At 43.0% G+C, this 26940-nt stretch overlaps 1 protein-coding gene across 1 annotated transcript in view; it reads right to left on the reverse strand.

Annotated features, from left to right (window-relative positions):
• The window catches only part of L3MBTL4 (L3MBTL histone methyl-lysine binding protein 4), a 304644-nt gene that overhangs the window by 270624 nt on the left and 7080 nt on the right, over window positions 1-26940 (reverse strand). Inside the window, exon 2 of the mRNA XM_065889471.1 lies at window positions 20352-20406. Within this exon, the coding sequence (XP_065745543.1) occupies window positions 20352-20406 (55 nt within the window). The remainder of the gene's footprint in view (window positions 1-20351; window positions 20407-26940) is intronic.

Below are 26940 nucleotides of genomic sequence, written 5' to 3' on the forward strand. Positions count from 1 at the left end.
GGACCTCGGCCAATAACTAACTTCCAGGGGCGGGGTGGGACAGGGTGAGGTGGTCCAGGGAGGAAGACCCATCGGGGGAACCCCGTGGGGGATCAGCAAATCGAGGGAGCAACGCAGGAGGCTGCAAGGAGGACGGGTTATTGTCAGAGATGTTGAGTTTTAGGTATCTGGAAGAATCTAAGCATATATATCCAACAAAAGGAGATCCCAAATTTTTCAGCAAGAGGCAACAACTGAGAAACATGGAGAAAGAAGAACCAAAGTCAGAACGTGCACATCCACGTCATGGGTGAGTGAAGACGTGGGGAGGAGGACGGGGACAAGGGGAACTGGCAGGGACCTGGGGACACACACAAGACCCGGAAGTCAGGGCGGCAGAGCGTCCCAAGGGCTGAAGGACCAGCACCGTCCGATGCGGAACAAGGTCCAGTGAGACCAACCTGGGAGAAGCAGCTGCGGCCGGGCGGCCAGGGTGCCACCGTGACCTCAGGGACAGAGGCTTCGGTGGAAGAATGTGCTCGGAGGTCAGACTGCACGAGGCCAAACCCTGAAAAGAAAGTCTCAGGGAAGCAGCAAGTGTGCCACACTCAGAGGCTTGCAGACGAGGAGAAGAGACAGGTCGCAGGAGAGCTGGAGGGGCACCAGTCACATCACGAAAAAGGAGCTCTTCTCATTCTTAAGGACTGCAGGCAGCAGAGGGCATTTCAATCCATCAGCTGAGGAACAAGAACCGGAAGACAGAGATGAGGCTCCTAGAAGAGGGGGTGACCCAGGGGGATGTGCAAGACAGAATGCTCTGAGAACACAGCAGAGGAAGGGCCCTACTAACATCAGAGAACCTTCGGGAAGGAGAGAGAAGACATCACCCCAGGACCTCGATCTCCATGACCAGGAGTGCATCACGCTGGGAGCACAAGGGCAGGACACTGATGGAAATTCCTCTAGGACAGATGTGAGGCCCACGAGGCCGTCCTGAGAGCCGCTCGGCCAAGCCAGTAACTCTCAGAGGGGCTCCCAGCAGTCTGGGAGCAGAGCAGATAGTTCAGTCCATGGACAGCTGGGCACCGATGAGGAGACAGCCCAGTGGATGAGGGGCACCAGCCTTGAGCACATAAGATGAAATGCTCCAGAGGCCCGACCTGGCCGGGGGCACAGGAAGTCAGGAAACTACTGACGAACACAGAGGAACAGAAAAGCTAACACACAGGACGCGAGTGCTTTGACAAGTTTCCATGGAACGAAGGAGTAGAAGGACCCGTGTTTCTGAGGGTGTGACCAAGAGAGTATTTCAGGGTCCAAAATGAGATGACTCAGCCATTTCCCCAGGTGCTGCCACAAGTGGAGAGAACAACAATGCACAGGACCAACACCGGAAACCTGTGTACAGCAGAGAAGAGAGGTGTGTAAACAACTTATTCTAACATGGTGGTTTTCAAAGTGTGGTCACCCCCTGGAACTTGTGAGAAATGCAAATTTTGGAGGCCATACCCCAGACTTAATGATTCACAAACTCTCCACTTTAACAATTTTTCTAAGTGATTCTGATGCATGCTAAAGTTTGAAAACCACTGTTCTTAATTAACGTGAAGAAACCTACAAAGTAGAGAGAAAACTAATTATGGTTGATATCATCAAAGAAGGCTTCCCAGATGACATGACACGTGCCTTAAAGGATAAAGTTCTCAAAGTGTGGTACTCAGAACTACAGCATCAGTATCACCTGGGGAACTGTTAGAAATACAAAGTTGGGGCATCAGTCAAAATCTTGGGCATCTACTGAATCAGAAACTCTTGGCGGGATGCCTATGAGCTGTTTTCACAAGCTCTCCCTCTGAAGCAGCTCATGTTGGAGAGCTCCAGCTCCGGAATGAGGGTCAACTCCAGCTGCAAATGGCCCTAGAGACAGGGGCAGGACTGAGAACTCTTTGACCACAGTCCTGTTCTTGAATTTCCAAGAGTCCCCATCCTCCCTCAGCATGAATTTTATAGTACAGCCCTTTTCCTGAGGAAGCTGGAGTGATCTCTCTTCCTTGCAAAAGAAATCTAATTAAAACACCACGGGGGCTTCCCTGGTGGCGCAGTGGTTAAGAATCCGCCTGCCAATGTAGGGGACACGGGTTCGAGCCCTGGTCTGGGAAGATCCCACATGCCGCGGAGCAACTAGGCCCATGAGCCAGAACTACTGAGCCTGCATGTCTGGAGCCTGTGCTCCGCAACAAGAGAGGCCACGACAGTGAGAGGCCCGCGCACCGCGATGAAGAGCGGCCCCCACTCGCCGCAACTAGAGAAAGCCCACGCACAGAGACAAAGACCCAACACAGCCAAAAATAAAAAAAAAAAAAACACCACGGGAAGAATTTTAGTCCTAAGCCCATATACATGCTGTGAAACCAGCAGAAGTTTTTAAGGAAAGAAATGCCATAATAAGTTTTGGACTTGTTTCTCCTCTGCCCTGCCCATTGCTGGTTTTTTGGTAGTTTTGATTTTTTTTTAAAGACATTGCTGGTTGCAGTTGTAGAGATTATGGAGTAGAAATAAGGAGAGAGAACTGATACCAGAGGTAGCAGAACGGTGGCTGTTTCAACAAGCCAGCCCGAGATGAGGAGGTCTTGATGTGATACAGCTGGTGAGGACGGAGAGGAGCAGAGAGGAGTCAGGGAGAGATGTGAGTAGGACCTGACATGCTGGACAGCAGTGAGGTGGGAGGGAGACCGAGTTTACGACTGTGCCGAGACAGGCGTAGAGGGCAAGATGAATACATTTTCAGAGATGCTAAACCTCTGAAATCAAAAGGGTCTGAAGGATATGCAGGATGAACTATCTAGGGGGCATTAAAAACGGCTTTTTCAGGAGAAAGATCAGGACTGGGAACTTGGATTTCATGGCCATCAGTGTAGAGGGGGGCTGAGATTCTCCGGGAGTGTATGAAGAGCACAAAGTAGGCAGTGGGACCAAGAGCAGAATTCCAGGGAACTGAAGTACGTCAGATGTGGGCAGAAGAAAAGCAATCAGTAAAGGATAGTGAGAAGGAGCAACCAGAGAACAGGACGAATGAGGGAAGAAATACCTTCAAGAAGTAGGGCGTAGTAGCTATCAAATTTAATAAAAATATAAAACAACTTGAGGACTCAACAAAGGTCACTAATTTTAGTAATTGGAAGGGCTTACATGGCCTTTACCTGAGACTTTAACACAGAGAATGACTAAAGAGGTAGGAAAAAGCAGGGGCCTGAAGCTGGGGAAAGAGATGGGATCAAAGACAGGTGGTGGGATTAGCCTCAGGATGGTTTCTATAAGAAAACAAGGAAAGGGTGCTGGTCCAACGAAGCCCAGAGGTGAACAGGAGAAAGGCTGGAAGCATAGTCTGTGAGGAGGACAAAGTTTACAGGTATGCAGGTGGAAATGCAAACTGGAAACAGTAATCTTCATAAGTAACAACTCAAAGAGCTGCCAGACTACGGGGACGGAGGAGTCATGTATGACCAAAACAGAGAAAACCAATGCAAATATGGTCAATAATATTGTAATAGCTTTGTACAGAGACAAATGGTTCCTAGCCTCATCGTGGTAATCATTTCATAAGGTATGCAAATGCCAAATCACTATGTAGTTCACCTGAAACTAACAGAATATTGTACATCAACTATATTTCAACAAAACAAAACAAGAAAACAGTGCAAGCCAGGTGTGTTCATTGATTCAACAAACAGGGTTTTCTGTGACACAGGCCCTGTGTTAGTTGCTAATGATTCAAAGAAGAAGATATAGGTTTTTTTCCCCTTAAGAAGCTTACAGCTTAGTGGGGAACCAGGCAACTATTATACAAAAAGGAATATCCAACTTCAGAGAGATGAACTAAGGGCTATAAGAACAAGGTGGACAAAACAATCGACACTGTCTTCAGGGCATTACGTTTTCATTTTTCATTCAACAAATATTAACCATAATGCTTATGTGCTACAAGCTTATAGTACAGCACAAAACAACCTACCATTACCCACCATAAATTCTAGTGTGTGAAGACAGATTATAAATAAGTAAAATACATAGTATGTCAGATGGCAATAAGTGTTAAGGAGAAAATCTAACAGAGAAAGCAGCTAGGCAGTATTAGCAGGAGGAGCTCTGCAGACTTCCCACCAGAAAGAATGGAAGCAACAAGGCAATGGAATGGCATCTTTAATGCAATGAAACCATGAAACTGTCAAGTGAGAATTATACATCCAATGAAAACATCCTCCAGAAAGGGTGAAATAACGAAATTTTCAGTTTCATTGAAACTCATTTTGATATGTCCACATTTCACTTACAGAATACAGTTTCCATTCCTGACTGAGTTCTTCTTCACTCCTACAGAATTCATTTTGTCTCCTACAGATATTCTTGTAAAACTTTTTTTTTTTTAACATTTAAGTCTTCAATCTACTAGGAATTAATTTTTTAGACAGATGATCAGTTTGGCAAACATAACCTACTAAATAATCTATGGTCTGTCCTCCTAAAATGATTTACCCATGTACATTGTGTATATTAGCCTATGTGTAATATATTACATTCTCACAACTCTTTCTGGCTTCTCTATTCTGTTCCACAGATTCTTGGTCTATTACTATACTACCAGAATGTCTTGGATTTCAGTATAAAATACCTGTATCCAATTTAAATTAAAACCAGTTGGGATTCTATTTTGGAATTGGATTAACTATTAATTTGATGGAAATTGACATTTTTGTGGCATGTATTTCCATTTGTTCACATATTAATTTATATGTATCAATAGAATTTTCTAGTTTTCTTAACAAGGCCCTTCACATTTCCTGTTCAACTTATTCTAAATATTTTATACATTATTGCTTTTATGCATGCAATATTTTTCCCTTTTCAATTTCTAGGTGCTGATGACATACAGAAAAAGCTAATGACTTTTTATACTTATCCTCTATCCAACCACCTCAACTTTCTTATATTAATTCTATTGAATAGTAGCTTATAATTAGATTCTCCTGGGTTTTCTAGGTATAAAATCACATCAGCTGCAAAAAAATATAGCTTTATCTCTTTCCAAGGTTTATACCACTCATTAAATTTTGTTTTTTATTTCATTCACTAAAATCGCCAAGAGAGTAGTGAATAGCAATGGTGATAGTAGGCACCTCTATTTCCTGATTTTAATGTAAATGGTTTTGATGTTTAGCTGTTTAGTATATTTGCTATTACATTTTGGTAAATAATTTTAATTATATTCAATGCTATTTTACATACAAATTTTTGCTAGGAATGGCACTTAAATTCTACCAAAAGTCTTTTTCAGTGTTAAAGATCATTATATGGCTTTTCCCTTTTAATCTGTTGATGTGTGAATTATGTTGGCAGATTTTACAATACTGAACTCTGTTTCACTGGTGAAGTTTACACTACTGAATACTATACCCTCCTTGGTAACAGGATATCATTTTTCTAATATATTGCTAGATTATACTTGGCAATATTTATTTAGAATTTCATATTTGTATGTGATATGCATTTGCAGTCTAGAGTTTTGGTTTTTGGTGTTTTTTTGCGGTACGCTGGCCTCTCACTGTTGTGGCCTCTCCCATTGCGGAGCACAGGCTCCGGACGCGCAGGCTCAGCGGCCATGGCTCACGGGTCCAGCCGCTCCGCGGCATGTGGGATCTTCCCAGACCGGGGCATGAACCCGTGTCCCCTGCATCAGCAGGTGGACTCTCAACCACTGTGCCACCAGGGAAGCCCTAGAGTTTTGGTTTTTATATTACATTCCTCAAAGCTCATATGCTGGCTTCATAAAAAATTTTTCACCTTTTTATGTGGCTTGGAAGAGTCTGAATATCATTGGAATGATCTGTTCTTTTAAAGTTGAAGAATAGTTCAGCTGTGATCCTGGCTGGACCTCATCTTCCAGTCTCTTTTACTGTATGACCTATTCAAATGTTCAACTTTTCCTGAGTGCATTTTGATAATCACTAGCTAGGAAATCATCCAGAGTTTCAAACGCGTTGCTATAGAAATGCCTGTATTATTCTCTCTTGTTTTAATTAAAAAACAACAACAACTTCTCCCACATCTTTAGTTAGTTTTCCTCACTTGCATAGTAATTAAGGTTAAGATGCATATATTTAGGAGAATGGGTAAATGGTGACAGCATTAAAAGAAGAGAGAGAAAAGAAGACTGGGGAGAGTGTGATAACCAGGTGGAATCCACTTCCAGCTTGGAGCTGAGATTTGAACCTGCAGTGAGGCAGAAACAACCGGGGTACCATCCAGATAACAGAAGTCATCAAGAGAAAAAGTGCAAAATGGGAAGAGAATCATAGCTGAAACACAGGGGAATCTCAACACTCAAATGGAAGGCAGAGAGTAAAAACCTGAGAGAAGATAAAGCACTGAGACATAAAATCCAGGACAGACTGATGTATCAGGATACAAAGAGAGAGCAAGTGATGAAGGAGGAGGAGAGAAGAAAGGAGGGGAGGACGAGGAAGGGAAAGAAGAGGAGGTGGAGGAGAGGAAGAGACACTCATCACCTCAACTGAGAGATCAGACCAGACAGGTGACTGTGGACACAGGGACGAGAACAAGGAGACAAGGCCAAAGAGGTGAAGGGTCACTTGAACAGGGGGTTGAATGCACATCAGGATTCCTGAGTGGGCCCAGGTCTGTCACTAGAGGAGAAAGAAGAACTAAGAAAGCTCCAAGTTCTTACGGGAATATTCAGGTGATGGTGAGGTTTACAGTAAAGAGACATTTGTGTGCAGATTTTCCCATGTTAACTGGTTTCCCCCTTGATATGTAGTGGAGGTGGGGAAGGCAGGTCTACGAGAATAACCTGTATTACCGAGACACCGTGAAGAAGACCCAAATGACTACAGGTTGATATTAAAATACTCCCCTATGAATACCATGCTATCAGTCGTCAAATTAACATCCGTCCGTATGAGTTGGCAATATCCTCTTCATAAAATGATTAACTACATATTTCCCTTGATGTTTGCTTCTCTGTATCCTAGAGACATCTCCTGTAATCTGGTGAATATAATAGAGCTCCAGTTGTTACTACTACTTTCATTAATTTAATTAATTCTGTCGATCAGAATTTAGAGTTTCCTCTACTCAAGACATCCCCTGTTGGACTTCAATTAATGGACATACTTAAAATATTATTCAAGATTGTTTAGGGACTTCCCTGGTGGTACACTGGTTAAGAATCCGCCTGCTAATACAGGGGATATGGGTTCGAGCCCTGGTCGGGGAAGATCCCATGTGCTGCAGAGCAGCTAAGCCCGTGCGCCACAACTACTGAGGCCTACATGCCCTAGAGCCTGAGCGCCGCAACTACTGAGCCCATGTGCACAACTACTGAAGCCCAAGCGCCCAGAGCCCGTGCTCCGCAACTAGAGAAGCCACCGCAATGAGAAGCCCGCGCACCACAACAGAGAGTAGCCCCTGCTCGCCACAACTAGAGAAAGCCCTCGCACAGCAACAAAGACCCAATGCAGTGCTCCCCCCAAAAAGAGATTGTTTGTTCTCTTGATGCTGAAAGTGTTTAAAATAAATTATTCCCCAAATCATATCTTAACCTCACAGCTTGCTAACCTTTCAAAACACTAATCATTCTCAGGGAATGTAAGTTTTAAATCCATGAAGGAACACTGAATTTCAGTTCACTAGCAGACCATTTGGGGCAAAATAGAGTACTTTTATTAGTTGAATGATAAATTAGCACTGTTTAAAGAAAATTTTTAATGTAAAAACATCTAGAACGGTTTTGTGAAATTAAATTCCTGAAAAGCACATCCAAAGCAGCAGCAAAGATTTCATTAGTCCCCATCGGCCTCTTTGCCACTGAGCTCTTTAGGACTCTTTTGTTATGAGAGCCCCTTGGTCCTGACTAGAATATTAATGCTGTGTACATGCAACAGGAAAGTGCCATAACTGTAGACCTCACGACTAAAAAACCCTAAAATAAAGGAGCTCAATAATGGTGCCATTCCCTTAGCAACAGGTACACAATAATTCCCACTTCTTGCAAGGAGGCTCAAAGTGATTCTGCAACTTAGAACTTGTGGAGGCAGAATAACAGCCCCCAAAGATGTCCCTACCCTAATCCCCAGAAACTGTTAACATGCTATGTTATATGGCAAAAGTGATTTTGCTGCTGTGATTAAGCTTCTTGAGATGCGGAGATGGCTTATCCACGTGGGTCCAATATAATCACAGGGGTCCCTGAAAGTGCAGAAGTTTTCCCGGCTGTGGTCAGAGGAAGATGTGACTATGGCAGAAAAACCCGAGAGATGCTCCTTTGCTGGCTGTGAAGGCAGAGGAAGGGGCCACAAGCCAAGGAGTGCAGGTGACCCGTAGAAGCTGGAAAAGGCAGGAAGCAGTTCCTCCCCTCGAGCCTCTGGAAGGGACGCAGCCCTACCCACTGACTTTAGCCCAGTGGGACCCATGTCAGGCTTCTAACCCGAGGAACCAGAAGACAACAAACTTCTGCTGTTGGAACTGCTAAGTCATGGTTACAGGAAACTAACACTGAACTGTCATCAGGAATAATTGATATTTAGTAAACTGTTCAAACTCACTACCAAAAAGTTTCTAAATGCTCAACAAATGGATCAAATAATCATATTTCATTAGCCTGAAAAATAAGTAGGAATCCACAAATAATAAAATAGCTTAGGACAAGAGGTATCACATAGCATTTACTGCATTCTCTGATTTGAACTGAGGTTCACTGTATAAAATACAGAAATTATAAAAGAACTTTAAAAACACATCCATAGCTAATATTTTCCTGTCCCATTAAGCTGATGCTTGGGAAACTAATTTATAACAGCACGTGTTATCTAGAAAAACCTTGCACTATCCTAGCATTTTCTGTACAGAAAGCTTATGATGGTAACTCTCCAAAATAGGTTTAAATATAGTCATAAAGCTTCGGGCTGGGAGGTATCTAATAAATCAGCTAATCATTCTAAATATGAAAGAAGTGATTTCCCCAAGGTTTAGTTTTGGCATAAATGTCTTATTTCATGGCTCCATCACTCTGATAAGCCATAAATGTGCACTAATTTAAATAGCTGGTTTCAATTCCCAAGGATCCTTTCTGTTCTCTAAAAATCATCAATAAAATATAGCTTCCTTGTCAAGCTACATCCTGAATTATTGAATTCAGACTTGCTATTATAAAAAACTAATTATGACAACTATCAGCGAAAAATAATTTCTCCTAAGATACCAAGCCCTGTGAAGACAATTATAGATAATTAAAAGTACAAAGAAAACGGCAAACCATAGGCTCATCTCAGTAAAATACTTTTTAACACACAGCAAAATTAAAATAGCAGTGTCATAAACTTCTAAAACCTGGCTTTCTATAGCTTTATGCTTAATTGCATAAAGCAACATAGGCAACATCTCCATCACAGAGACCGATCCACTCTGGGTAGAAAGTGTGCGTCCAGAGTTCTGTGCAGGGTCCTGGCCCTGGTTCTGGGGGCTCCATCTGAGACGCTCGCTGGCTTCTCCTCTCCCCACGGCGGGGCGGGTATCCTCAGCCTTCTGCTCAACGTACTCCCCAGAGAGGTCTCCCTGCACTCACAGGTTCACCACTACCTACACACCTGACGATCCCTTCCACCCTTCTCACCAAACCCCTGGAATGTTCCGCAGACCCTCAGTCTCCACACGAAAGCCCAGCCTCGTCCCTCAAGTGCAACCCCCGTGTTTCTAAGGTCAGTGAGCAGCAACCACACTGGCTTTGGCGGTGGCTCCTACAGCCCCTGAAGTCGGCCACCCACCAGTCCCAAGGCTCCGCCCTCTGGGATCTGTGGAGTCTGCTCGGCCTGTGAGAGCCCAGCAGGCCTGTCTCGTGGGCACCCGGCTCCCTCCACCCCCTCCTCTGCCCACACACACTCCAGCCCTCTCCAGGGACAGCCCAAGTCCCGACGTCCACATGGCGTAGCACAGCACCCACAGTCCTTCCCCACCGGCCTCCCCAGCTCTTGGCCTCATCAACCACTTTCTCTGGTCACTTCTGTAAACACGTATGGAGGACCCACTATGTGCTGGGCTCTATGGACACAACCGCGGACAAAAACAGGCATGAGGCCTCACTCTCAAGCATTAAAACCTAATGGAGAAATAATCCAAAATACAATTATGAACAAAGTGCTTTTATAGAACATAGGGCCTTGGGAGCACAGAACAGACCGCCCGGCCTAGTCCAGGGGTCAGGAGGGGAAGCCTTCCTGACACGCGGCTCAAAAACCCAAACCCTAGGGTCAGCGGGCATTAGCAACACATGGACACAATGATCAGGCCAAAGGTGACCCTAGAGGGACAGGCAGGGAGCACAGCGGGCATGGGGCACTGGGGCAGCACCCCAGGAAACAAGGCCAGCGCTGCCAGAGCATGAGGGGTGAGTGGGCACACAGCTGAGACCAGGCCGAGGAGGGGAAAGGGCAGAGTCTATGTGTGTGAGGCCTCGGCAGGGTCTGCCCGGATCCTATCCACCAGGCAACAGGAGGCATCTGAAAGGTTTCAAGCAAAGCAGGGTGGACGTGTGGACAGGATGAGGTGGGTCAGGTCATCTCGAGCGCAGGTCTGAGGACATCGGTGGGGACGTCCAGGCGACGGATGACTGCATGGATGCAGGTGGATTTCCCCTGGGCATCACAACTTGGGGCTTTACGTTGAAATGCAAGGGAGGGAGGGGCCAAAATCTTCTGTGTTTATTGATGGTGCTTTTCCAAATATTTATTTTCTACACATTGCTACGTCTCAAAGAGGCTTTGCAGGAAAGGCTTGGGAGAACCACGTTGTGCTGTTTCCAGCTATGTAACGGAAGAAAAGCCAGACGAGTTTTTAAAGGTTTAAACTTCATACCCGTCTATTCCTTTAAAAAAATAAGTTCTTCCTTAAGTAGGATAAAGACAGTATTTTTTTAAGAGTGCTTCACCTAATGCTAATCCTCTAGAGTAAATAATTTTAAAACAGTCCCTCAGGAATCTCCTAAGCAAACTATGGGCCTATATAAAAAGAACCTGAAATTACTAAGACTAATACATAAATTCCCGATTTAAGCTGTTCAAGAAGAATACATTTGTTGAGTATTTACCAAGAGCCAAACACACTCCATAAACATTTTCTCACTGAATCCTGACAATTGTATGGGGTAAGAGCTATTACTATTCCCATTTCGCAGGGAAGAAAATTGAGGCTTAGAGAAGTTAAATAACTTGTTGGAAGTCACACGGTTAAGTGGCAAACCCGAAATTCAAAAGAGGTTCTGTCTGAGTCTAACCGCACATTCTGCATTTCCTTTCATATAATCAAAAGAAGTCATTTTTCAGAAAGAACAACTAAAAGTTTGGACTTCTAAATATAACATTTATGCTGGGCTCCAGGCAAAATCGTGGCTGAGTATTCAGGCCCAGGCCATCTGCCCATAGCTGCCTGCCTGTCTGCATCGGGCTTGAACATCAGGGAAGCCTCTGTGTGCTGCGCTGCGGTGTCTGCGCTAGGAATGAGGAGCTTTCTTAGAGGAAATCTTTTTTGTTTTTAAATAGGGTTCAATTATGCATATGGAAATCAGTAGAAAATTGACTCTAGTCATGAACATTCCAGGTGAATTTCTAAGAAATTCATCTATGCTATGAAGTGAGCTACCATACAAATACAGCTTTGCACTTGAGCGCTACAACAATCAATAAGTTTAGCAAAACAACAAGAGTACATCACCGATTCCTACCTCTCCCTGGTTTTTGAGAGAAATCCACCAGTGTTCTCCGGAGGCCCCAGCATCGGACCCACGGTTGGTCCCAGGCATCCAGACTCAAAACACAACAGTCACATGAACTCTCCCCTGGGCTTCACGACTCTGGACTGATACCCAAATGCAGTGGAGGAGGGTCGGCAGCAGGGTCTGGGGGGATGAGGCTTCACGGCGGAATTTAGGTCCGAAGTGGGCGGCGACTGAGGAAATGCCACATGCACAGAGGGCAGGGTGGGACCTCTCAGGCACCCCCGACGCCAGGAGCCCTGGCCACCACCCACCCATGCACCGTGGCCGTGAAGGGGGGATGGCCACCAGAAACCGGAGCAGGGCCCACACTCAACTGCCTCACCCATCTTTTCCCTGTTTCCACCTCAGGGCTGCTCCTGGCCTCCTGGCCTCCTCTTCTAGGCGGGCCTCGTGCCTCCCTCCTCCCTCCTCCTCCTCCTGGCCATCTCCTTCCCCCGTCTGTCCCTCCCTCCCCTTCTGAACAACTCCGTCCTAAAGCCATTACATGGGCCCATTACGTGGGCACAGGGGAGGCATCCGTGGGGGAGCACTGGGTGGGAGAGGGGGAGCTCAGCACACAGACCTCCACCACGGAGGAGGGGGGTAGTCACCACCGAGGGGGTGGGTGGGCGAATCCCGAGCAAAGTGTTGAGGGCACCACCCAGGATGATGACCCCGAGTGGGAAGTCAGACCCTGAGTGGGACAAGGAGGGCACCCCTGGAAGGGCCGCCTGGTGCAGAGCATCGGGCCTGAAGCCCGATGAGCATAAGGAAGGTGTCCCACACCCTCACCCCCGCAGAGGCTGCTGGCCCAGCATCTAGGGATGCAGCCCGGAGGGCAGGGCCTGAGTCCGGGAGGGGTCGGCGGCAGCGACAAGAGGACCAGAATACAGAAGAGGGTGAGCGAACAGGCAAACACACAGGGTAACAGCAGCCGCATTGCTCGCTGTCAAAAACCGAGACTCAAATACTTAAATGCAGGGCTTCCCTGGTGGCGCAGTGGTTGAGAGTCTGCCTGACGATGCAGCGGACGGCGGGTTCGTGCCCTGGTCCGGGAGGATCCCGCATGCCGCAGAGTGGCTGGGCCCGTGAGCCATGGCCGCTGAGCCTGCGCGTCCGGAGCCTGTCCTCCGCAACGGGAGAGGCCACAACAGTGAGAGGCCCACGTACCACAAAAAAAAAAAAAAAAAAAATATATATATATATATATATATATATATTAAGTACCGTCTAAATTAAAAGACCATATACAAAAATAAACTCAAAATGGTTTAAAGACCTTAATACAAGACATGACATCATAAAACTCCTGAAGAGAACATAAGCAAAACATTCTCGGACGTAAATCATAGCAATATTTTCTTAGATCGGTCTCCCAAAGCAAAAGAAATAAAAGCCAAATAAATAAATAAACAAACAAACAAGCAACTAGGACCTAATCAAACTTAAAAGCTTTGGCAAAGCAAAGGAAATCACCAACAAAACACAAAAAACCTCTACAGAATGGGAGAAAATATTTGCAAATGATGTGACTGACAAGGGGTTAATATCTAAAATACACAAACAGCTCATACAACTCAATATCAAAAAAACCAAACAACCCAATCAAAAAATGGGCAGAAGACCTAAGTAGACATTTCTCCAAAGAAGACATACAGATGGCCAACAAGCACATGAAAAGATGCTCAACATCACTAATTACTAGAGAAATGCAAATCAAACCTACAATGAGTTATCACCTCACACCAGTCAGAATGGCCATCATCAAAAAGTCTATAAATAAATGCTGGAGAGGGTGTGGAGAAAAGGGAACCCTCTGGCGGGAATGTAAACTGATGCAACCACTACTATGGAAAACAGTATGGAGGTTCCTTATAAAACTAAAAATAGTGTTATCATATGATTCAGCAATACCAATCCTGGGCATATATCCAGAAAAGATGAAAACTATAATTCGAAAAGATACATGCACCCCAATGTTCATAGCAGCTCTATTTACAATAGCCAAGACATGGAAGCAACCTAAGTGTCCACTGACAGATGAATGGATAAAGAAGATGTGGTATGTATATACAATGGAATATTACACAGCCATAAAAAAGAACGAAATAATGCCATTTGCAGTAACGTGGATGAAGTTAGAGAATATCTACTAAGTGAAGTAAGTCTTACAGAGAAAGACAAATATCATATGATATCACTTATATGTGGAATCTAAAAAATAATACAAATGCATCTATATACAAAAGAGGAACAGACTCAGACACAGAAAACAAAATTACGGTTACCAAAGGGGAAAGAGCAGGGAGGGATAAATTAGGAGTATGGGATTAACATATACACACAACTATACATAAAATAGATAAGCAACAAGGATTTACTGTATAGCACAGGGAACTGTGTTCAATATCTTGCACTAACCTATAATGGAAAAGAATCTGAAAAAATATATATGTATATAACTAAATCACTTTGCTGTACACCTGAAACTAACACAATATAACAAACCAACTCTAGTTCAATTAAAAAATAAATAAATAACATAATCCAACATGGCCCATACAAACTGTCTTTATAAGACAGGCTTTGTGAACATGGTCCTTGCCCTATCTTGTACTTTATACAGTTTCATTCATTTTATCACCTACTGACTGACGCCAGGAAGAAAACAAATATGTTCTTTTCCTTTGCGAGAGTATATACATACACACCACCACTCATCCACCCAGAAGGGACAGAACACTAAAGGAGAGGTTTGGCAACTTAATCAGTTAAATTCAAAGATTAGCTCATTTGTAAACCAGTATCAACAGCAAATAAACCACTTGGAAGCATACACTGAGAACTACTTGTTACAGAGTACTTTTGTTGCAGTGCCTGTGGATGCTTCAGTTACTGATGTCTCCCCCCAAAAGTTCATTAGTTAGAAAGAAGTCCCCTGCTCATCCTCCCGTAACAGTTTCATGGCTCAATGAAAATGCAGTTCTTTAGGTTCAAATACCCAAATGCCTGAACATTTAACTGCGTATTTAATGACTGTAAATGCCATCCGAAGACAAGAATCTTCTAAATTAAAGTTGATTTGGTTTTCACTTTTCTGATGTTGAGATGCTTCCTTAGGTAGAGAATTACCATGGTGGAAATGAACAGATCTCTCACAACGTTTAAAAAATGCAGACATTAGTTCCACTGGCATGTAATTATTTTGCAAGAAAGCACCTCTGTGTGTACACCCAGAAAGCAGACCAGTTACTCTAACAGAAGACTGCAGGGATAATGCTCAAGGGGCCCCTCTGAATCTTTCAAAGTCACTTAATTAGCCACATCCCCCAACACAGAAACTACTCCCTGGAAGTAGTTACACACTTTTAGAAGCTGTGTTAATTCTTCCTCAGGCCATTTAGCTAATTAATACTTGAGAGTTTTAGTAAATCATTACTTCAGCATACTAAACAACAGTTCCTATGGGCTGGATTGGACCTGACTATATGTCTTTTTAAAAGATGCTGACTTAGGCGCTTCCCTGGTGGTGCAGTGGTTGAGGGTCCGCCTGCCGATGCAGGGGACATGGGTTCGTGTCCCTGTCCGGGAGGATCCCGCATGCCGCGGAGCGGCTGGGCCCGTGAGCCATGGCTGCTGAGCCTGTGCGTCTGGAGCCTGTGCTCCGCAGCAGGAGAGGCCACAACAGTGAGAGGCCCGTGTAACGCAAAAACAAAACAAAACAAAACAAAAAAGATGCTAACTTAAGTGAGAGATACAGCATCACATAAAAAATTTCTTCAAACCAAATGCCCTAGGATATGCCAAGAGAAAATAGAATAAGGAGAAAAACACAAAATAAGGCAAGTAGGGGAGATACTGGGTTTTGAAGGAGCTGGCTACTTGGTTCTGGCCTGAGGAAGAATCCTCCAGGCAGAAGGAACGGTTCTTCAGACAGCACGGTCTAGACTGCAGGTTCTGTTCAGCCAAGCAAACCAACGACTGCGGGCGGTGGCACGTGATGGGCAAGTGCAGATGGTGAGAAGCCTTGAATGCTACTCTACAGAAAGGACCCAGGGCCCTCTACTAACAGGATCTCAGCTCAGTTTCCGTTGGGTTAGAGAGGGTATAAAGAGTGAACAACAGAAAAATGACCAGAAGCAGCTCTAAGTTGGAGGATATGACTTGAGAGAAGTCAAGAAGGATGAGTAGAGAAAGGGTGGTGACCGTGCGGCCAGGCTCCTGGGTAAGTGAGAGGGAGGGGTCCAGGGTGTGTCCAGGATCTGGACTGACTGCAGGTGGATGACGGTGCTGCAGGAGGAGGGGCTGCAGCAGAAGCAGGCTGACCCTCAGGGGACCAAGACGGGTTCATTTTTAACATCTAAGTGAAATCCAAAGAGTAAGAAAAGTAACAGTATGAAAGCGTCCATTGATTTGGGACGTCCCTGGTTCCATTCAACCCACAAAAATGTTAACCGCCATGCCTGAGGCCCTGGTGAGCTAAGCAAGAGAAGCTTCAGGGGAGCGGCAGGGTGTAGGTGCCCGAGGGTGGACACGGGATGAGCGGTGGCCAGGGAGAAAATACTGGAGCCCTCAAGAAACTTGGATGCTACTGGCCAGCTCGGGCCATGAGAGAACAACATGAGAGACTTTAAAGTAAAAGAGATGTGTGTGCAGTGACGCTGCAAAGAGATGTTCTGGACTGGATCTTGGAAGAGGAAAAGGACATTAGTAGAAAAGGTAGTGAAATTTGAATAAAGTCTGCAGTTTAGTGACCACTGACATACCAATATTAATTTCTTAGTTCTGACAAATGTCCTGAGGTCATGTAAGATACTAACCTCAGAAGATAGTGGGCAAAGCATATACAGGACTATCCCTGGACTACATTTGCAACTTTTCTCTAAATCGAGTTAATCCAAAATAAAAAGTTTACTTACAAAAAAAGAAATAAATCTAAGAACAGCTATTCCAACAATACCACCCGCAAATGGAAGTTTTTAGTGTTCAGGAATTTCTGAATTTATTTTTTTAATATTTGGCTGACTCTAACGTGACTACTAATTGTAAAATAATACTTGGAAAATGTAGAAAATATACTTTTTATCTCACAGCTTGAGAAATAACAATTTTTAACATCTTTTATCTCATGTATAGATATGAGATTTTTTTTAAACCATCACTGAGACTAATCCCTCCTGGTGGGGGGGCGGGGTCCCCTTAATATTTTATCGTAAGTTTTCCCTTCCATATAATTTAAAGTTCTTCAAAAGCATTTACATGACTACACAACTGTCTACACAAAATTGTACCACAATGCTTTACCTATTCCACGTTTGTTGGACATTTAGATTATTTCCAACTTTTCTCCATTTATCAATAGTACCATGAGTAGCATATGCATAAATTAAATGCTCATGCTTATTTCATTAAGTAATTCCAAAAAGTGGAGTCCCTGAGAGGAAGGAAATGTTGACTTAACATTTTTAATAAATACTATTAATGTGTCCCCCGAAACAATAGAGCCAACTTATACTCCCAGAAGCAATGTACAGAGAGCTATTTACAGAGAGCTAGTTCCCTGACCCACCAGCAATGGGGTATTAGCACTTCGTTGACTGTTACTTTGGTAGGTTAAAAAATGTTCATCGTTGCTTTTAAATTTGTCTTTCTTTGTTTTCTAGTGAGACTGAATATATTTAAACATATTTGCTTTTTAGCTACTTTCATTTCCTCTTCCATGAATTACTTAGTTCCTAATGCCGTTTGCCTGTTTTTGCACTGATATTTTAGTGTATCTGATTATTTTTTCTACTTCCTTTATCTATTTTGGACCTTCTGCAAGTTGTAGTTGTGGTAAATACTTGCCAGTTTTTTTCTGCTTTGATTTTATTTATTATGAGGTTCTTTGGCGTGCACAGTTTAATTTGGATGTATATATATCTCATATTCCTTTATAATTTCTTCTACTGCTTTTACAATTATAAAGACCTCACAGTCCTAACATTAAACCAAAGAAATATTAGCGTCAGTTTAAAAGAGCACTTAAAATTATGAAGGGAAAAAGCCAGATCACTTGTCCAACTGATGAAATCAGTTGTTTTTATTTTGGAGACTTCAAATGTAGAGGTCTGGGATTATATAGTGATTGACAATACTAATTCTATAACCTCCATCCTACATAATTATTAATAAATAATTCTTACCGAGACAAGTCTTCTCTTAAAGGTATCTAAGACAGTTGGTAAATTTTTTGAATAATATAGGAATAATATAGCTGAGAGTTTCCAAAAGAACCAAAAAATTAATCTCATGGCATGACTATGTCAAGAAAAATTTAGTCCAGCCAGTCCCCAAGGACACAGAGGGCCATATGAGACACCCTTAATACTTTAACTATTAGCAGTTACTCATCCCATCCCACTTCTAAGCAAGATTCCAGTTTTCTCTACCTTAGTCTTAATAGCTACAGAGAAGGGGAAATGATAAAATACAAAGACCACAGGTAAAGTAGAAAGACCACAGGCTTTAGAACTTGCTAGATGTGGGCTCAAACCCTGGATCCACCACTAACTAGTTAGTTTCACCCTAAGTAAGTCAAATGGCCCCTCAAAGCTTCACCCTCTGTAACACAGAGGTCAATGTTAGTGACAGAGATTGGGCATTCAATAAATTAGTTGGTAGTGATTTTCAAAGAAATGCTTTGCTCGTTGTAAAATCACTACAGAAATTGTTTATTTTTCAATACAATTTTCTGTTCACATATAAATATGTATGAGTACACCGTTTTTGTTTTTCTTTTGTTATTATTTTTAAGGCCTAAAGTAAGTGACTCAATCTATTTTGTTTAGTAAGCAGCCTACAGAAAAGATTAAACTATTTCCAGGAACTACAGGAGGAAGATCCCCATTATAATACTAAGACAGGAGGCAATTTAGGGAATAGTTTCCTTTATCGCATTAAAAGTAGTAAAAATATAAATCCTCAAAAGCCCCTCGAATAACTCAACTTGTATTCAACGAGCAGTTTGCAGCATCTGTATACACAAACCAAATCTCATCCTTCTTCTAAACATTTAGCGATGTTCCACAGCTGGGGAAAACAGCGATGACACCAGTGTCAGATCTGGAGAAGAATAAGCCACAGGATGACACTTTGGGGAATGGACCACTAGCTACAAAATAAGTCTGGCAAAGGAAGGACAACAGCAAAAAGCTATTTCCTAGTAAAACTGAAAAACTACTTAAGATAAACATGTAACTGGCTACAATGAAAACTATAAATACTAAATTACTAAAAAAATCCTAGTTTTGAGGACTGAATATTTTTAATTTGTTGGCTTACATCTGCTTTTCTTTTCCTAGAATAAATGCTTCAACTGTAGAATAAGAGAATCTAAAACAATTTACATTAGTGTGGAAAATATAGCTGCAGGGGAGAGACAACAACATAATGAATCACAACCTCTTTCTGAGAAGAAAAACAATTGTTTTTTTAAAAAAAACCCTGCTGTTGGGACCAGGTACAGTCCAAATTTATTTCTAGAATTCCAGTGTTGCATAACTGGAGTGTATTTCAATGAAACTGAACATCAAGTTACATAATTGTCAAATTACTGTGTTCTATTTTGCTTTTTCAGCAAAGAACATGATGGGACTTGGGGTGACAGCAAAAGAAGAAAAGAAATTTAAAGCAGTATATTTAGCTTCTAATAGAAAACAACTTTCATTTTTAAAAATCATTTAGGTAGAAGATCACAAATTTTCAATATTGCGTGCCAAGACTAAGCATTATATATGGTCTTTAAAAACCTCAAATCTTGTTTGTCATTTTTTAAGATATTTTCAGTTGTTTCCATTACTGGAGGGAAAGAAAGTTAAATACTTATGGTGCTTTAAAAGTTCATTAGAGGAGAATTATCAAATTTACATGCTTCTTTCCCACCAAGAGTAGCACAAATGTTGGACATTCAACTATATTTTACAGAAAATTTAGTAACAGCTGCCTGCTTGTATAGCAGTAATCACAATACATGTGGAATATATATTCCAGGGAAATAGCATCTGCATTTGCTGATTTAAATTTAAATCATCAGAGAATTAGTTGAATATTAGAAAGCTGTTATCTAAAACCTACACATGTATTAAAAACCATAATGAGGGACATTTATCTTGGAGCAAATGTACAACCTCCTGTAAAACATGACTCCAGTAGAAGAGTACGAATGCCATCATTAGACGATTAAACCAATCGGGGAAAAGCTTAAACAAAGAATTATAAACAAACTAAGCAGCATCATTCGTTTTCTTGTTCACAGGGAAAGTTTACAAATCAGTTCTTTTTTCAAAGGCAAATAAATGAGTTAAGAGCTTCAGACTTTCTTGATATACATATTTGAAAGTCTTAGATGACACTGATGAAGTCTACAGGGGAGCATGTGACACTGTCAACTAGCGATACTATTATTATAGATTTAAATTAATAAACCTAAACCAACTGCAGCTATCTAATAAAAATGTCACTTAAAAGTAATTCATTATGAAGCAAAACTGTAAAGGGTGGTGACAATTACCGTGACTCAGAGGGGTCACACCATCCCTGGGCTTCTTTTCTTCTTCAGCTTGCTCCTAGAATACAGAAAATGTGGTTTAGACCCTGTTTCTGGGTAATTGTTTGAAACACTGAACATTGACTTCTCTGTTTGCTGGGAGCCAAGCCATGAGGAGCGCTGTGAATGGAGGGGACCTACATCAGCAGCCAGTGCCCGGTGTCAGGGGGAGGGGGGAGGGGGGGGTGTGCCACACCACCACCCATTTGGACGTGGGAGGAACCCTTTGTTGTTGTCTTAATTCTCTGTTGGCTCAAATATGACAGAAAGGAAGGTTCAAAGGCAGGCCGAGGGAAGAAGGGCGTCCCCTGCCCCCGCCAAGCCCTCCATCCTCCCCCGGCTTGCAGCCTGCTGGCACCTGCTACAGCTTATGAGGCTCAGTTAAGGTCCAAGTTTAGCCCAACCAACCCTCACAGAATGGACAAATGCCTTCAGAGATCCCTGCGAAGAAACCACAAACACAAGCGACCCTGAGAAGGCAGAGCTTCTGTCCACGGAGCCAGCAGTGCATCAGGCCAGGCTCACAGCAACTCCTGGAGGAAAGTCGACCATTTAGCCAAGACTAAGAGAATCACTTCTTTTTTCAAAGATACTCCAAGAGCATTTGTCCAGATATGTGTCTTACTTACATAGTTTTGTGGCCATAAAAAAATGTATGCCCCCTATAAAAAAACTCATAATAATTTTACACTTAAAAGTTGAGGGACAGAGTTTCCCAATTTTAAGATCTTTCAAATTAAGAGTTTCAACGGGCTTTCAACTCACTTATGGAAGTATAAATATGCACTACTTTTTTTTTTTTTTTGCAGTACGCGGGCCTCTCACTGTTGTGGCCTCTCCTGTTGCGGAGCACAGGCTCCGGATGCGCAGGCCCAGCGGTCATGGCTCACGGGCCCAGCCGCTCCGCGGCACGTGGGATCTTCCCGGACCGGGTCACGAACCCGTGTGCCCTGAATCGGCAGGTGGAGTCTCAACCACTGCACCACCAGGGAAGCCCAATACTTTTGAATAGTTTCCAAGACAAACTGATTGTCATCCAAGAAGATGAAAATGAGCAGCTGAATTACACAAAACCTTTGCATAATTGATGGATGATGCTGATACAAAAAGTATCAGGATTTAGTAAGTTTGGTCAACAATCATTTCCTACAGTTTATCCTGTAATTTGGGGGACATATCTTTTATTTTTTCATTCTTTTACATTTTATTCTTTATTTTTTAACATCTTTATTGGAGTATAATTGCTTTACAATGGTGTGCTAGTTGCTGCTGTACAACAAAGTGAATCAGCTATACACACACATATATCCCCATATCTCCTCCCTCTTGCATCTCCCTCCCACCCTCCCTATCCCACCCCTCTAGGTGGTCACAAAGCACCGAGCTGATCTCCCTGTGTTATATATGGCTGCTTCCCACTAGCTAGCTATTTTACATTTGGTAGTGTATATATGTCCATGCCACTCTCTCACTTTGTCCCAGCTTACCCTTCCCCCTCCCCGTGGCTTCAAGTCCATTCTCTACGTCTGCGTCTTTATTCCTGTCCTGCCCCTAGGTTCATCAGAACCTTTTTTTTTTTTTTTTAGATTCCATATACGTGTTAGCATAGAGTATTTGTTTTTCTCTTTCTGACTTACTTCACTCTGTACGACAGACTCTAGGTCCATCCACCTCACTACAAATAACTCAGTTTCGTTTCTTTTTATGGCTGAGTAATATTCCATTGTATATATGTGCCACATCTTCTTTATCCATTCCTCTGTCAATGGACACTTAGGTTGCTTCCGTGTCCTGGCTATTGTACATAGTGCTGCAATGAACATTGTGAGACATGACTCTTTTCGAATCATGGTTTGCTCAGGGTATATGCCCAGTAGTGGGACTGCTGGGTCATATGGTAGTTCTATTTTTAGTTTTTTAAGGAACCTCCATACTGTCTTCCATAGTGGCTGTATCAATTTACATTCCCACCAACAGTGCAAGAGAGTTCCCTTTTCTCCACACCCTCTCCAGCATTTATTGTGTGTAGACATTTTTATCTTTTTAAGCCAGGCCTAGGGTGACTGACTGTCCCAGTTTGCCTGGGACTGATCCGGTCACAGCACTGAAGTCCCATAACTGGAGGACCCTTCAGTCCTAGACAAACCAAGAGGGTTGGTCATCTAAGCTATGACAGCCATTAAAGCTAAATCTAAAAAGTAGACTTCAGATAACAGGAACACAAGGCTTTAAAACAAGGTTTCAAAAAATTAATATTTTAATGAGAGCAAACTAGTTTTTAACTGTTAATCACTACTAATTTCATTTTTATATTGTACTTTTCGTTTCTTTTTTAGTCTACGGCTTTAAGGTAAAAAATACAATTTGTATAGTAGTAAATCACATAATTTTCCAATAAACAAATAATACATATATATCCAGATACGTGACTGAAGTTTCTTTATTGATGAGGTGAACAAACCAACAAGTCTGAAGATGACTGCGTCAGGCTGCCATTTGTTTATACAGTCATATAGAATTGATTATGATAGATTCCTTGAGATGCCTTAGTTTATACGTATAATTTATTTTATTTTTTGAGTTCACATTGTTCAAGGTAAAAATAAATAGAGAAACAATTAATGCAGTGAAAACTCCCTTCCCACCCCGACCCATTCTCCCCCATCTGGCCTAAGTATAGTACCTCCACCCAGAAATCTTCGTTACTAGATTCTGAAATATCCTTGCAAAGTTTCCTTTATAAAAAAAGAGAATATATTTTCTTGTTCTTGTGCACAAAGATAGCACTGTTTTCTACCTTTCTTTTCACTTAAAATACCCTGGAGGTCTTTATCAGGTTGTAAGAGCACACTCCTTCTTTTTGCAGGAGTGTGGATACCTGAATGGATACCTCATGATTTATTTAACTGATTCCATGTTTATGGATGTCCAGGTTGTCTCAAATCTTTTTTCCAATCACATAACACTGTGGTGGAAAACCAGTACACAGAGCGTTTTGCATATGTGCCAGGATATGTACAGAATGACTTCCCAGAAGTGGACCGGCCGGGTCAAACCAGACTTGTGTTTTCCTGCCAGGTCTGGCTCCCAGCAAGCCCCACTCAACAGCCCCACAGCCTCGGATCAGGCCCGTCTTCCCAGAGCCTTGCCCACAGGGTGTGATAGCAAAGTTTTGCATTTTTGCCAAGATGATGATGAAAAAAATAATATCTCGCTATTGTTTTATTTGCGTTTGTTCCATTATGAAGAAGCTGAAGACTGTATATTTAAAAGCCATTGTATTTCCTTTTCTGTGAAATATCTCTTTACATCTGTGGCCCATTTTTTTCTGTTGGAATGACTACTCATCTTTTGGTCTGGATAAATTAGGAAGATTAGTCCTTTGTCTACAATATGAGAGGCATTATTTATTTTTTCCTGGTTAGTCATTTCTCTTTTTCACTTCTTTCTTACAGTATTTTTAATATGCAAGGATTTTTGTTGTTTATTTTGAGAAATAAAATTATCAAACTTTTCTTTTATGGCTGCTATTGTTGAGATCCTTCTCTACTCCCACGTCATAAAAACCTTCTTCTTTGTTTATGTCTTTTACACTTATGGTTTATTTCTTACACTTAAATCTTTGACAAATTTGAATTTGTGCCGGGACATGGTGTGAAGTTGAGACACACTATTTTTACCCAGGTGGCTTGTCACCTGTCCCAAGATGACTTATGGGATGGTCCCCCTTCTCCCATCAGTCTAAGACCTGTGTCCTATACACTAAACCCCCAGGTGCATTTGCCTCTTCTGTTTCTTTAGTTTAGCTGTCTATCCAAGTACCAGAGCCACAATGCTTTACTTATTACAGCCTGATGTTTTGATATGCTTCCTGGGCTACTTTGTGTTTTAACCACAGTAAGAGGTCCTATTCTGTACAAGTCTTAGAGTCAGACAGCTGAGGGTTTACACCCCTGCTTCTCCCCTCACCAGCTGTGTGACCCTGGGCAAGTGATTTAACCTCTCTGAGTTTTGGTTTCCTAAATTGTGACTTGGAGGTAATGATATCTTGTTGACTGAATTGCTTTGAGGAATAGAGACACACGGGTAGAGCCACATGCCACATGCAGACGCTCAGTTAATGGCAGCTATCATAGGTGTTTTGCCAGATTTCAAAATGTCAAGAGTGTATCAAGACTTAATCAAAATTAAGTTATCTTCTATTTGTTTTCTAACTGAAAAAGTGTATCTTGGATGAACAAGATCTCGGATGGAAGAAGAATCCTGAGGGAGGAGTAAAGAGGAATCTTAAAACCCTGAGTTAATTACTTATTTAAAGAATATTTATTGGGCAATTAATGCGCCAGGAACAGTGCTGGGTTTTAGGGAACAAATGGAATGCAATGTCCAGTGTTTGTGCACCGGCTGCCCTTCACTGGTCAGGTGTCTGCCAGCTGTTCTTGGCGGATGGAGGACAAAGTGAAGGCTGGGTGTCCCCACCGTCCCCTCCTCCCCATCCCACTGTGCAGGGCCCGTCCTCCACACAGCTCGCTTGCACCGGCCTCCACCCCTGCACAGACATCACCCTGCTCTCCAGGGCTTCCACCCCGCCCCCCGCCTGCCTCGCTCAGCCCCTGGCATCCAGGTCACTCAGTCTCACACACGACGACCAATGGACCCACGTCTCCCTCCATCAAGTTACAGACGTGCAGATCCCAAGTCCACTGTACGGCTTCATCTGGATGCCCTACAGGCTCCTGAAACTCAGCCAGCACAAAATTAGTTCCTCATCTTCACTCTAATGCTCTTGCATCCCCTGTTCAGAGTCCCCAGAACTCACTCTGCGGCTTCTGGGACCCACGCCTCGGCCACGCTGTCCGTCCCGCTCTCCCTCCCAGCCCCAGGGAAATCACCTCACGGTGGGCAGGATCCCCAGATGACCCCAAGGAGCCACCCCCAAGTCCCCTCCTCGTCACTTGCTTCTAGACCACAGAAAATGGCAGAGGTGATGGGATGGTCACCCCCTCGATTGCATTACAACGTATGACTCCCCTCAGCTGAATGGAGGAGAGTCTCCGGCTGGCCTGAAAAAAGCAGGCTGCCTTGTTGTGAGAGGCTGCAAAACATGGCAAAGAACTGTGGGTCTCCCCGGAGCTGAGGCTGGCCTCTGCGTGATAGTCGGCAAGAAGGCAGGAACCTCAGTCCTACAACTACAAGGAACTGAATTTTGCCGACAACCATCTGAGCTCGGAAGAGGCCACAGAGCTCCAAAAGGAACTCAGTCCAACTGTTTGATTTTACCCTTTGAGCCCCTGAGCAGAGAACCTATTTAAGCCATGCCTGGACATCTGACCTACAGGCAGTGTGAGGTTAACAGTCAATGTGTTGTAATAAGCCACTAAGCTTGTGGTGATTTGTTATCATCAATAGAAAGCTAACATGTGCCTATTTCTCCCCCGGGAAGCTTTCTCTGATCCTACTTCCTCTTCTCTGCTTCCCACCTCACCCATGCTAAGTCAGGTAACCTTCTGAAGCTTGGAAATATCCTGTATAAATCTCTAATACTGGGCCTACCACACTTCATGACCAGCTTCTCTCTTACTGGTCTCATCTGCTTTGCTGAGCTTACTGAAGGCAGACAGGGTCTTAACCATCTTTCCTCCCCAGAGCATAGCCTGGCCCCTCGTCCAGCTTAACAAATACTTGCTGACTGAAGGCATGAATGCAAGGTTCAAGAATGGGACTTTTGTGCCTAGCAGATTTCATGTCCAAAGTTATCATGGATATATCTCTGTGCAAGTAATACAGTTGCATCCTTACAAAACGTACTACAACCCAGTGCTCCTCAAACTTTAACATGCATGGGAATCATCTGGGAAGCCTGTTAAAATGCACATCTGGATTCCGTGGGTCTGGGGAGGGCCTAAGAGCACGAGTTTCCAACAAGCCCCCAGCTGATGCCGCTGCTGAAGGTCTGTGAACCACACAAGGCGCTGCAAGTCCACGGTCACAGGGCAGGGGAGACGGGGAGGCAGTAACCCAATCCTATCTACCTCTGCTCCACTGCAAGTGAGATGATGAACTGAATCAGGTCTAATTTTCCACGGCAGCTCTTCACCCCAGCTCCATCCCTCTTTACCCACTCAATGCACAGGAAATTTATGTGATTCAAAACAAGGCAGGTCTCTTCTCATAAATGTTCTACTGCAAAACTGAAATGGTAACAAGAAACGGGGTTGGCTATGTGAGCACAACAGCTACTGAAGCATTTCTATAATCACTGTATCATTCAAATATAAAAAGAAATATACAATATGCTGTCTGTCAGTGGATTAGAATGTTTGGTTCACACTTCTTTATTTGCTACTGAAATTCTACCTAGCTAGAAAAAACATATTCCTCACAAAAATAACAGTACCTTTCGCTTCAAAGTTAAATTACTCAAGCTCCTGATGTCCATATGTTTTTTAAGATGGAGTAAGGTTATAGATATGTAGACATACACATGAAAGATCATGATTTCGTATTACAGAATAAATTTACATTTCTCTTATGATATACTGACCTCATTTTT

Source organism: Phocoena phocoena, chromosome 13, assembly GCF_963924675.1.
Source record: "Phocoena phocoena chromosome 13, mPhoPho1.1, whole genome shotgun sequence".
In the NCBI taxonomy this organism is placed as follows: Eukaryota; Metazoa; Chordata; class Mammalia; order Artiodactyla; family Phocoenidae; genus Phocoena; species Phocoena phocoena.